We start from the raw sequence: 14,390 nt of genomic DNA on the forward strand, positions 1-14,390 counted from the left end.
TAAACAAACACTGAATATACTTAACAAACTAAAATAATTAAGTACATCAGTTCCATGGCTGGAAACTCTCGATATCCGAGCAGAGTATCGTTAGCTAATAATCTCTGGTGATTTAAGCTACGCTGCCTAATGTTTCTGACGACATATAGAGAACAAATAAAATAAGCACACACTATAAGTCACAGCAACATTATCAGAATAGTTTGAACATGTGCTTTATTCACGTTAAAGTGTGTTTGAAACTGCATCACATCTCTGCATCTGTTCTCTGCTGCAGCAGCAAAGTCTAATTATTAATGAGAAACCAGCCTGTGTGTGTGAGACCGTAACCTGAGGACATCAACAACACTGGACATAACACCTGTTTTCATTCTATCAACAGAAAAGTTACAGAAATATTAAATTTGAAGACAAATTCAGAAAATAATACTAAAATGCGCTATATGTAAAATTTGGGGGTGCTCGAGCGCCCGGGATAAGTCTGTAAACTCCCCTATGAAGCATTTGTCTTGTGCTTCCCATGAATGAAGATCATATTCTATACACAGTGTTTCAACCACGTCTGAGTGCCCGTGTGGGCACAAGTTAGAGGAAGCGGGACTCCGTAACATGCGCGTAACACGCCAGGAGCTCACGCGAAAGCCATGGTTATTTAATGCGCCTTTACGCGGAACTATTGGCGGCAAACATAAGCAGCAGAGTTCAGCATGGGTCTCCGGTGCTCCCAAACCGTACCGGCGGTTGTGCTAATCGTCGTGGCAGTTGTGGGGATTCTGTTGCTGGTCCTTCCAGCTAAAGAGATGGCGCTGCCTCCAGAAAACATGGTAAATATTATTGTAGACGCATATATTCATAGAGGCGCAGAACACCGTTTCAAATCTAGGTCAGGATTTTGGTAATGTGTGCATCAGAAATGCACATTAGAAGTTAAATTTGGGTACACAGCTAAGCCAGATTTTAATATTAGTTTGAAAAATGTCAGATTTTCATTTTAGAAGGCTCTGCGCAAAGGTGTGACTGAAAGTACAAGAAATCTAAACATGCACAGTTCATCCCATACTACGTTTTCTGCCATCATCATGTATCAGTCCAAGTAAGGAAATACAGAAGATCTTTATTTTAATACTTTATGTAAATTATACCACGGAGTTTACACTATGTGTAGAAAAAATTAGGATCCTAAAAGCCTGTCTCTGCTTTTGATACCTTTCAAAAATTTACTTTAGCTTGTATGTGTTGTCAACTGTAGTTCTTAGAGCAACAGCTTTGTATGATAGGCCAAACTAGGCCAAAAGGTATTGAAACTGCTAGATGTTTGTGGGATGTGTGTTGGTATACTGACAGGGAGCGAGTCTTTGCACAGTGAAAAATGAGCTCATTTAAAACTGCTCAGTGCTTGTCTACATCTGAGCTAAATGCTCGTAATTTAACATCCAGCTCTGAATGCATTTCCTGACAATGGTTTGCAAGAGGAAGTGATACAGAATACCCTGAACGAGTCAAGACAAAGAGTGTGACATAAAAGAAGTGGTTTGTTTTATTTGATAGTTATTCTGTGCTAATTGCTTGTGGGCTTTTCATTTTGTTCATCTCACAGACAATTTGAAATCTTTTAAAGGGCACCACAGAATAGGTATTTAGAAATAAGTCTCATGAAACAAGTCTGCTTTGATTTGGTCACTTCAAAGAGTACATATACATGAGAAGAAACCTAAGATGTATGTTAAAAAAGAAGCAGTAAATCTGCACAAAAATAGCGACTGTTGCAAACTTGCTATGTTATCGGTTTTAACCACATCCTGTCAAGATCTCACTTAAAGTTCAGTAAGTGGAAAATAATACCACCTTCGCACATTGGAGTGGTTGCAACTATCACAATGAGTAGGTTAGTGTACAAAAAAGTTGCAATTTGCAGCAGTATCAACTCAATATCATGCAAAGCATGCAACAGACACACCGGTCCACTAAATGAGAAATGGACTGGGTCTTACAGTGCTTTTCTACTCTGAGCTTTCAAAACACTTAACACAACTTGCCTCATTTACCCATTCACACAAGCACCTGCTCCACCTCATGAGCTACCACAATTCATGCTTTGCCTCTCCAAAGTGTGAAATGGCTATGCTTGCAGACGTTGAGAATACAGACCATACACGCATTAGGCCACTAATTCTTAAGCTACTGCACAACTGAAAAATTAGATACCTCAAGGAGAATTGCTCTTCATGAGACAACAATGTATCGTTTCAATTAGAAATGACCACAATTTTAAATGACATGTAATAAGTCATATTTATGCTGTTATATATCTACAAATAATGCTAATAAAAAATTACACATTAAAGATAAAGAAATATTTAAGAAAAGGTCAACAAAAAATCCATCCATCCATCCGACGGGTTCCAACTGACCCAACTCTATAAACAAAACAAAAAACAACAACAACAAAATGTTTGTTAAAAAAAAACAAAGATAGATATAAACTGTCTTGATGCTCGATCAATCATCCAGGTAAGTAAATGCCAAAGGTTGATTCTGTTCATCTAGGTGAAGCATCTTCAATGGGAGAAACGTTTTGTTACTCATCCCAGTGACATTGAAAACGCTACGTTTTTAAATAATAATTAAAAATATATTTAATTGTACTAATCAAGTGTAACATTAAAATGTTACATTGTTTTGTACTTGTACTGTAATTGTTTTGTTCCTTTTTTCCTTTTCTGTTTATATTTTTCCTTGTATTTTTTCCCTTAATTGATTATTTACATATTCTGAAAAAAACATTTCTTGACTGTGTAATCCACTCACTGCACCACGGTTATTGACCAATAACAAGTTGGGTGAAATGAGAGGAGACACTTGTCCTCAGGGAAGAGTGTCTGTAGTTCAATACAAATTTATTCTGCGTGATCATGTTTATTGTTTGATCAAATATTTTATCCTAATGAGATTCGTCTATTTTAGATGCTAAATCCTCCATTCCCAGGACACAAGGGCTTACTGAGTGATTTCATGAGGATATAAATAATGTGAATTATGCTGTTACCTTCACAGTCACCAGATCTCAGCCTCGCTTAACACACATTAAGATTTAGGACGTATGCATTATGCAGTTTTCTGTGCAATATGTTCTATCCCATCAGAAGCTGTTATTGACAAACGTCATGGTCTAAAACTTTAGAGCATTATATATATATTTATGATATATGTATAATTATGATATATCTGTGGTTCATGTGTATATTGGAAGAGCAGATGGATGATTGTTAAGTCATTAGAGGGTCACAGAGATAGCTTACAAATACCTGATGAAGTTGGGAGGCTTACCTCTGCCTGTGGTCACCTACTATACTGTATATCTGTCTCTTTTAGTATGGAATCGTTCTGGATGCAGGCTCATCCCACACCTCCATGTATATCTACAAATGGCCGGCTGACAAGCAAAACAATACCGGCATCGTTACCCAGCACGATGAGTGTAATGTAAAAGGTGAGTTCATTTGCATTGTTCAAGACAAAGTTGATCAAAAGAGAACTCAATCATTACTTTATCTCGTGGTTTGAGTGGTAAATGTGGGCAACAGCATATACTCAGAATCAGAAGCGGTTTTTGATACGGGCGGTTGCCCGGGGCAGCATCGTGGTGGGGAGCGGCATCGCGGGCATCGGCAAAAAATAAAAATAAAAATAGTTGCTCGTACTCATGCTGCCCCGGCGTCATGCCAGCGCATACTGGGAATGGTACAGGCACCGATCGGTTTTCTATCGCCCATTCGCTGGGAGTAAGGGCGCCCTCCGTTTGCGAGGTGCGCCTGCTGCTTGCTGCACAGGGAGGAGAGGGCGGGGCGGCGGGGGCAGCATCTAATAACCAGCTCGCAAAATAAAACAAAATAAAAACAAACCAAAAAACACAAAAACACCAGACATCATGATACAGACTTGTAATTTGCACCGACGTTTTTCGAAATTCTATAGACGAAAAGTGAGCGCGAGAGCCCTCAGTGCGCATGCTCACTGCTGAAGTCAAAGTAAACTTTATTGTCATCTCCGCTACAGTCCAGTATATAGAGACGAGACGACGAGGCTCCAGTTACAGCAGTGCAAGTAAACAAACAATAAATATAAGAAGAGTAAGAAAATAAATATACACTTTAGGACTCGGGGTAAAGGATCAATAACAATTTAAAATTTACAGTTTGATGATTTAAAGTCTCACACACAACCCGTTGAAAGGGGAGGGGGCCGGCTGCTTCCAAATAGAGCACATGCTAGCACTAGAGGGAGTGTTCGCCCAGGGCGCCAAACAGGCTAGGACCGCCACTGCTCAGAATGGAATCTAACTTTTAGTTTCTAAAAGTATAATGTCAGCAGAGCCTTCAGCTATCAGGCCTCTCTCATATGTACGGTTACATTGTAACCTTGGTTCACTGAGTGAGAAACTATCTCTCCACTCCGTTACACATTCCATATGTATGGGGTAACTCTCAAAGACACCCCGCAAGGAGACAGCGCAGCCGAAAACCCAGAAAGTGTACCAAAAGAACAATTTTCAAATGTACATATATACATGCCACCCCAGTCAAGGCCACGCCAGATGCAAAGGCCGAGCCAGGGGCCAGAGGCTTCAGTCTGCCAGATGCAAGACTTACCTGAGCGAGTCCTGCAAGACGCAAGGATCGCAACTGAGCAGCCACTCATGGTCAGCCCTCAAGTTGCTAGGCTAACCAAGGACCTAGGCTACTGCTGATGGGCACCCAGCACCCACAAGACAGGCTGGCTGCCACGTTCAAGCGATAAAACTGCGTAAAGGTGGTAGCTGAGGACCATGCTGCTGCCGCACATGACCTAAGAGGTGGCCACCCCATGGGCCAAGTGGGCCCACACAACCGAGGGAAGGGGAGCTTCCACCCCCTTCCCATCCGGGAATCACCTGCAACACTCACTGTGGACCGATAGTGCCTGGAGTTCACTAGCTCTTTTGGCAGATTTTATGGAGGGAGGTTTTTAAGATATAGCCACTTTATCTCAGTGTTCTCCAGAGGCTCAAAGGGAGGGCACTCAAAACTCAATCACCAGTCTCACATCTGCACACCTGTTTTATACTTAAGCTGTGGGGCATGGCCGGGTTAGCCAGAGTGTCGCCACAACATAGAGGGGGTCATACCCTTACATATGGAATATGTAACGGATCACAAATATTTCTCAAATTATTGTTAAGAAATACCAAAACTATTTATAGAAATGTTGCTGGTGTTAAGTGGAAAATGTTTGCAAGCCTCCAGAACCGACCATTTAACCCCAGAAGGTTCCACTGGTGAGGACACTCTCACTTTCACTTCCACAATTTCACCCTATAGAAACATATCCAGTGCCGTTAAGGATATTCAAATTGTATGTGTTGTGTAAGACTTAAGTGGTCCACTTCCTCGCCAGACATTCTTTGCTAACTTAGTAAGTACCAGCTGTTCCCCTTTTATTGGCCTTGTTATCAATGTTTCCTTAGAAACACCAGTGGATGACTCCAAGACAAGAAAGTGCAGCCTTAGGTCAGGTTCTTAAACAATTAGAGTTACTTTTTCTTCTTGTCCAGGTGGTGGGATATCAAGCTATGCCGACAACCCTAGTGGAGCAGCAAAGAGTCTCGAGAAGTGCTTGGAACAAGCTTTGACGCATATCCCCAAATTCAGACACCATCAAACTCCACTCTGTTTGGGAGCGACTGCAGGCATGAGGCTGCTGAGGTTAGTAGTAGTGGTTAATAATTCACCACAAACTCCATCAGTGATTAATATCTGTATTGAAATGAATTCAGAAAGTCTTTTAACCAAGCTTCATTTAACCAATGTATTGATAGCATCACCAATGCCTCAAAGTCGCAGCGTGTAATGAAGGAAGTGGAAAACAAACTCCAGTCCTACCCTTTCAAATTCAAAGAGTCAATAATTCTGAGCGGGCAGGCAGAAGGGGTATTTGGCTGGGTCACTGTTAACTACTTACTGGAAAACTTTGTCAAGGTAAGTGCTGTCTCTTTGATGAATTTCTGCTTTTTCTGTTAACATGCAAGGCAGCTGGATAGCAGAGTGCACTGCCTCCCAACCTCATGAAACATGAAAGGTTTTGTTTTTTTAGGATATGACTAGAACTGAAAGGGTCAGTGTCTTTAAACATAAACTTAAATAGTAGCTTCTGATTAAAATATTAATTTATAATCACATAGATGTTTTTATTGTTACTGTTATTATTTGTTTTGGACATAGCCCATATCTGTACATACACTGAACAAAAATATAAACGCAACACTTTTGATTTTTCTCCCATTTTCCATGAGCTGAACTTAAAGATCTGAAACGTTTTCTACATACACAAATAACCCATGGCTGTCAAATATTGTTCACAAATCTGTCTAAATCTGTGTTAGTGAGAGATAATCCATCCCACCTCACAGGTGTGGCATGTCAAGGTGCTGATTAGATAGCATGAATAAATAAATGTTGGAGACTGTGTGGAGAAACAGAAGCTGATTACCCACATACTGTATATTTTGGAAGTGCATAAAAATCAAAAAGTATTGGGAAGACCTTAAAATGACCATGGATAATATTTTGTGTTATGCACTCCCAAACACCAGTCAAGTGATGTACCTTGGAAACATAAAGGAACTGGTATAAAAGCAGGGCATGTATCTAGTAAAAATAATCCTAGCCGCAACAAAGAAAGCAATCACAAAGAACTGGTTACACCCAGACCCTCCCACTCAACAAGATTGGATTAGGATTGTAGAAGGTATCTCAGAAATTACTTTCAATATTAGACTGATGGGGTGTAAGTATGACAGACAATGGAGGAAGTGGAAAACATTTTTAAGTGGCACCAAAAACACGACATAAAAAGAGATTTGCATGTGATAGAAGGTGGAAAAAGAATGTAAACTCCAGACTGTTTGTAATTTTCTTTACTGTATAACTAAAGCTAATAAAAATTAAAGTTGCAAAAAAGAAATACAAAGCCATTACAAGCCATTCTTAAAGAAGGGTGACAGGGAAAAAGATGAGGTGTGTCACATTGCACAAGATCTGCAATGAAAAATAGGGGCAACAGGTCTGATGGAGTACGCAATCAAAAGTTGAAATTTCTAGAAAGGGACTAATAACAGCGATCACCTAAAGAAGAGTTTTTATATTGTCCTTTTATTGTTTTATTGTCCTATTCCTGAAGACTACTTACAGAAATGACAAAAAAGCTCTCCTAAGAGACTTCAGGCTGTACTGATGATTAAAGACAGCCATCCTAAGTATTCATGCTCAAGCCTGTTAGAATTGTTTGTTTTAGCCTGTATATGTTTCAGTAAATCGCTTCACCTATTTTCCAAGTTAGATATTTATTAGTTAAACTGACTTATTAACTAATAATTTTACTTGTACTTAGCTGAGTATCTTGTTTGTGGCTGTTAACTTACTTACAGTGAGTATTATTAACAACATCATGAAAACTGAGTTCAGGATCTTAACATTTTTAATTAAGCACCGTGTTAGAAATGTGATGGACTGACTGGTGTACATGAAGATGCCAAGTGCTGGAAGCGTCCCAGTTGAAAATTACATGGAGGTATTTTATGATGCATGAGTTGCATGTTTAGGTGGGGGTGTGGCCTCTTTTCCATTTACAAGTGAAGCCAAACAGCTATTTTAGATCTAAATTTCTCTTACAGTTTTAGAGCGTTCGAGTGCTTTGGTCATTTTTCCCTAAACGTTTTCATTGAATGTTATTGGTTGATTCTAAGAGATTCTAATTCCACTGTGGTGTCCTTTGTTATTACCCAGTATGGTTTTGTAGGTCACTGGATGAATCCAGGCAGAGACACAATTGGAGCTTTGGATTTAGGAGGAGCATCTACTCAGATTACTTTTGAGACCTCTGAAAAGGTGGAGAATAAAAGTAACACAATGGAGTTGAAGCTTTTTGGAAAAACCTACAGACTATACACCCAGAGCTTCCTGTGTTACGGCCAAGACCAGTATTTAAGGAAACTGCTGGCTCATCTCATTAAGGTACTGTTCAACAAGTTAAAAAACTCTAACTGTTAATGGCGACCAAATCCCTGTTTGTTATAATGATTCTGTATCTTCTCAACAACTGAGAAGTTCCGATAGCAAGACCATATAAAACAGCATGTGTAAACATTTTATTGTCTTGCTGCAGTCCTGCTAAGCTATAAGGATGTTTGATTAAGCTTACTAAATGGATTAAGTTCACATTTGTCACATTTTGGGATCATATTGTTACATTCTTGCTAAGAGAGAGATGAAAGCTTGCCATACAGATTGGACAGGAGAACTGCTAGCTCGTTAACCAAATTAAATAACCAGTCTTTACCAGGAAAATCAGAGTTGTTGCTACAAGGAACCTTAGAACAATGCAGTGTCTGTGTTATGGATGGCTTTTATTGCTTCAATATGGTGAAATGGTCTTTGTAAAGAAAAATATAAAAAAATGTTTTCTAATAAAATTTTAATCTTCTAACTTTAAGGATAACTATCCAAACAGCACAGTGTTCCACCCCTGCTATCCAAAGCAGTTCAGCGAATCTGTCATCCTGGGGAAGGACGTCTTTGATTCTCCGTGTACTGTGGACTCCAAGCCAGACAAGATTGACCTGGAAATGAATGTAAACGTTGTGGGCACAGGAGACTACCAAAACTGTTTAAAGAATGTAAAGAAGCTATTCTCCTTTGAGAATTGCAAATACTCCAAGTGCTCCTTTAATGGAGTCTTTCAGCCCAGCTTGAGAGGAAGATTCATGGTGAGAGGCTTTTAGATGTTGTCTAAAATATCCTATATTGAGGCAAAAAAGCATAGAAGCATAACGTAGACTCAATTTTGGGTATCATTTTTAATTCTTTGTTCTTGGATTGCTCATTGTATTGATTACAGTGAGTTTTTTTAGTTCTTACGTTCTCATTCTACTGTTTTTTCCTGCACAATTATTAGCATTCGTAATTCATAGAAAAGAAGCTCTAGGTCAGCTGGGTTTTTGTGTGCATGTTTTCTGAGTGATCAGTTAAAACCTATGCATGGTAGGTTAATCGAGATATCTTAACCTGCTGTTAGTATGAATGTGATGCTGAATAGCTTCCTCCCTGCTCTCTGACGGAGTGGCAACCTATCCAGCATGTACCCTGCCTCTTTTCTTTTTTCATCTAGGATAATCTCAGTGATCCCCTGGAACCCTCCATCCAAACACCTTCACAAAGCACTGTTAAAACATTCAACAGGTTTATTTACAGATTGTTAAAGTAAAATTGCTATCTTTGAATCGGAGGTTAAGAGACAGAGATAATACAGGCTGTTCAATGGTGAACACACTGTCCACAGAAAACATGCCCACAGACAGACACAGACAGAAAAGAAGGAGAGAGTCAGTGGTAGTGTGGTAGTAATTGCATCAAACAGCTATGCAACCAGACCCTGGAATGTTCATTAGCGAACAGCCACCAACTTTAAATATATGGAACGAGTGAATTGCTTCCTATGTGGACACAGTTTGGACAGGTGTTTGAACAGTTTTCCAGATGTTCTACACCGAAATCGTCACGTGTATGAGAGCTCTCTGGTAGATATTTTGAATCCCTTATGCACACTTTCTGCAATTTTTGCCTAAGAGACTTACTCGCACATAAACAGTTATACAGACAAGCATACAAGACTTAAAGAGCTGGAAAGTTTCAAGAAAACATTTGGATAAAATCACAGGAATCCGACATTCACTTTATTACATATCAGTCACTCTGTTTCTGCTATTGACTATGTTGCCTCTATTCCATGTGCAATATTTTGGTCTTCCCCTTTTTCTGTGCAATATTTTGGTCTTCCCCTTTTTCTGTGCAATATTTTGTTCTCTGTGCAATATCCTGGCAGATGTGCAATTACCATCCCCATCCTAAATGACCAGTGACCTCCCTTCCACCCTTATCTATATATTATATTACTGCCCTTGTACACACACCCACAATGTTTCTGTGACTCATACACCGTGTATATATATAGAGTGAGAATATTATATACTGGTTAGATATATATCCTTATTTGTATATTGTTTTCTTTACTTTTTTAAAAATAGACTTTTGCACTTTGTGGTCTTGCTACCTAATTTCGATGTGCAAGAAACTGTACAATGACAATAAAAAAAAGTTCAGATACAACACCTCTTTTACCAGTGACATGTGGGCCGACTGGTGGACGATGAAGGTACTGCAGGTGCACGGCAGCGATAACAGAAGATAAATCTGAAATTACTCACAAGCATATACAATTAAATATTTAATGTATTTATCTATATGAAATTAATTAAACTGGTAATATGAGGTGATTAGTTTGCAACATGGCTTATTACTCTGACCTAAATATGTGGCTCTTGTTTTGAAGTTTGTGCCCTGGTGGTTGGCTCGGTCCCACGTTGGCCTTAATACTGATTTATGCATATGACTGGATAGCATCAACAATTAATAGCCAACAGCCTGTATTCCTTATGTTTTTTAATGCATTTTATTCAAGAAAATACATCACCTTCTCCTGGATTAGGGTGAAGACTTGAGATTTAGTGTGCCTAAGAGATTTTTGTGGGGTTTTTTAAGTGGGCCGCAGCAATCTTGACTTTGGGAATGGCCAGGTTTTTAATCTTGACAAAGCAGTAGAAACCAGTGCTCTAGTCAGTATTTCCTCAGTTCCAGGTCAATAATAGTGCAGTATGCTCTTCACTGAATGAGCACTAATTTTTGCTTTCTTATATCCTTTCTTCTTTACACACACACACACACACACACACACACACACACACACACACACACACACACACACACACACACACACACACACATATACATCGATTGATTGATGATTGAAAATACTCCTAAACACTAAAGATGGATGCATTACAGGCATTTGTATCAGGACCTAATGGATTGTACTGATGCTTCCTTTGTGGTTACAGGTCACATTTTTAATTCTGTCTTCAAAAACAGAAATTCAGTCAAAGCAGCAGGGGGATACTTAACCTTCATCCATTGCACTATTCTTTCTTCTCCACAGGCATTCTCTGCTTTCTACTTCACTCACAAATACATCTCTACCCTCACCAACATGGATATGACGTCTCCTAATCAAACCGCACAGGCTGTCCGGCGCGTCTGCAGCATGAGCATCTCTGAGGTACTGTCCATAAAGACTTTGAGACGTGTTGATTTGTAAATCCAGCAAACAAGCCACCAATTCTTCACCATGTTACTTGAAGGCTCTAAAGTCACTGTCGACATATATCTACATATATTATCTATTATATATCTATCAATATCTCTGTTTCTACACTCGTTTTTTATGAGTGCTTGATGTTTGTTGTATATTTCCGGCTTTGACAACTCAATTTCTCTCTGGGATTGATAAAATCTCTCTGATTATGACGAGCTTTAAATAACATAATACAAAACCTCACACATTGTATTTTCACTTATAGATGACGACTAGGACAAAGCAGGATGAGAAATACATGAAGAATGTCTGCGCCGTCTCCAATTTCGTCCAGGTGCTCTTAACACAGGGCTACCGTTTTAACGAGGTTTCCCTTCCTTCTATTTCTTTTGAAAAAAAGGTGAGAGGTGAAACGAAATGATTTGCTGGAATTTAGAAACTGATAGAATCCACAATATGATGTGATATCACTGCACCTCTTCTTGTGTTTCTGTAGGCCGGAGGAGCATCTGTAGGCTGGGCTTTGGGTTACATGCTAAACCTGACCAATCTAGTTCCAGCCGAAAATCCTGTAGTGATGAAGGCCCTGCCCATAGGGCCCTGGAAAGGCATCCTCTTCCTCTCCATCATCCTCATCTTCTTTGCACTGGGATACCTTCTCTTTGTCTACAGAAAAGCAAAAGCTAATGAAGGAATGGTTTGAGAGCAAGGGTAGCCAAGTTGAAGTAAATTTCTCTCAGGCAAAAAGCCTTCAGTAAACACCTTTTTAATTTTGGCTTTTTATATTATGTAGCGAAAATCATTCTTAAAGTAAAGCTCGCCCTATACAAGTTTTGCTTTAGATTCACAAATTTCAGTAAATGTTCAGCTTACTCATGTCAGTGTGCACAAAATCCAAAATAAATGGGATCCTTTTTTAAATATTCCAGACTCAGTGTGCAATACAATACCACTTGTGATTAACTTGTCATTATTTAGCACTTTTCTAGTTTGAATGAGCACTGAAAGTAGCTTTTGCTACAAGCTATAGTACATAAACCCATTCACACACACACATTCAGGCAGTCTATGAACGCATTTTCTATCACACACTACCTCTGAACAAATCAGGGACAATTTAAGGTTCAATATAGAACTCTGGCATACATACTCTAAGACACCACTAACAGCTAATGTGTCGTTCAAAATAGCCATGTGCCTAACTGAAGGCTTTTGAAGTAGTGATGGGATTTCCGGTTCTTTTGGCTCCCAACTGGCTCTTCAGGTTGTTTTGTTGCTTTAATTAACTTATTATTAACAATAATATAAAATTATGCACAAAAGGAATTACTAATGTAAAAAAAAACGTGGTTTTATTTATATATGTTTATATATAAATATATGTGGTGGCCCCTACAGACAAAGCACGAACAAACTCCAAAACAGATTCCTAGAGTTAACTAAACTTCCAAAACAGAGCTACCTAGATCACTTAAATTACACAATTGAAAGCATGTGTGTATTGTTTGTGTATTTATACACAGGCACACAGGCATATTCAAATTTTTTTTTTTTTAAAGTTCATTTACCTGTTACTACCACACACCAAATATGGTCGTTGGTACTTGCTGGCTTGTGTAGCCACTAGGTAACAAAAGCCCAACACTGCGCCCAGCATCCTGGAGCACCTCTGTTGTGTTTTGTACCTGCGTCGGAGTTTGTACGTGTTTTGAAGTTTGTACGTGCTTTGTCTGTAGGGGCCACCGTAAATATACTTTTATTTATTCACGCCACATAAAATGTAATAAATAAATCATATAATACAAAAAACGGCTATTTACATTTCAACTTTTAACTATTTAAATTTTCAGCTTTTTCCTTTTAAACAAATTTAAAGTGAAACAACACAAAACACTGCAAACCACAACACAATTAAATATAAATTCAAATGTGAAAACAAAAAGATGTACATTCTCTCTCATATGGGCCTGCATGAATAAACTTTCTGAATCCAATAAGGAGCCGGCTCGCGTCGTTCACTTCAAAGATCCGGCTCTAAGATCTGTTTAGTTTGCGACCGACACATCACTATTTTGAAGACTGATGTGTTATGTTTAAATTTTTAAAAAGTTGTTAGTTGTTTTGATGGAGTAAAACTTTTCAAATATGCTCAAACTTTTTTGTATGAGTCTGCAAATATGCTTTTTGATCTCTTTAGTTAAGCATTTAAAAATGACTTTATATGAGACTTTAAATAAAACTTTAAACGTATTTTCCCGAGGTAATTATACTTCTACCACGATCTTTGCCACAATAGAATCCTCCCATGTTTGTGAGTACGGCCAATTTACGGTGGAGCAAAGGGAGTTTGAAATAGAGCAGACAGCTTCAGCTGAGTTCACCGCGGAAAAAAACACAGCATGAAAGGCACAGACAGTAAATGACACTTTTAACACTCGGTTTTACATCAGCTCTCTGTACGTTCGCGCTTCTCCGCAGCTTGCAATCGAACCCTTGATGCTCAGCAGAGTGAAGCTGACCCCCCACCCACTTGAAACGTAAAGGCAAATAGGCGGAGCGGTTAGTGCTACGTTTGTGCTGATTTGTGCAGGTAAAATTAGCGTTTGTGCTGCTACCGTTTCCGAGATATTAAACTTTATTTTATAGGTCATTCAAAGGTCACCATCCCCACAGACTGCTCCAAAACAAACCAAAATGGTCTACTTTTTTAGTGCTACGTTTGTGCTGATTTGTGCAGGTAAAATTAGCGTTTGTGCTGCTACAGTATCTGAGATATAATGATTTTAATTATTACGGCCTACACTGTATAACACCAGTGTCTGTGGCAGTGAGTTTCAGCAGCTGTGGAGTTTTGCACTTTTTCTAGGCTTGCTGCATATTAACTTTTATTAGTTTACACTTTAGTAACACAATTTATTCAGCGGAAAGGTCGATATTTCTTTTGTTAGTGCAGAAACGTACACAAGGTAGGCTAAAGTTTTTATTTTTTCTGTGGCAAAACGGAGTTTCATGTGAAGTGATTCACGTATACCTAAATTATTATTATTTTTTACATACCCAGTTGGCCTCTATGATTTTGTTTTGAATTATATATGTTCATTATTATTAATGTAGCTGTCTCAGAAAAAATGAAGTGTTTGCTTTGATAG

At 38.8% G+C, this 14,390-nt stretch overlaps 1 protein-coding gene across 1 annotated transcript; it reads left to right on the forward strand.

The window, feature by feature from the left end:
- Window positions 1-608: 608 nt before the first annotated feature.
- On the forward strand, window positions 609-12,507 carry LOC102313650 (ectonucleoside triphosphate diphosphohydrolase 2). The gene is made up of 9 exons (XM_005949160.3): window positions 609-824; window positions 3,373-3,490; window positions 5,591-5,741; window positions 5,855-6,014; window positions 7,821-8,048; window positions 8,528-8,800; window positions 11,086-11,205; window positions 11,507-11,641; window positions 11,738-12,507. The coding sequence occupies exons 1-9, from the start codon at window positions 708-710 to the stop codon at window positions 11,942-11,944; spliced, it is 1,509 nt and encodes a 502-aa protein (XP_005949222.1). The 5' UTR covers window positions 609-707; the 3' UTR covers window positions 11,945-12,507.
- Window positions 12,508-14,390: the final 1,883 nt, after the last annotated feature.

Source organism: Haplochromis burtoni, unplaced genomic scaffold (assembly GCF_018398535.1).
Source record: "Haplochromis burtoni strain Fernald_Lab_line unplaced genomic scaffold, NCSU_Asbu1 Contig_639, whole genome shotgun sequence".
NCBI classification, from domain to species: domain Eukaryota; kingdom Metazoa; phylum Chordata; class Actinopteri; order Cichliformes; family Cichlidae; genus Haplochromis; species Haplochromis burtoni.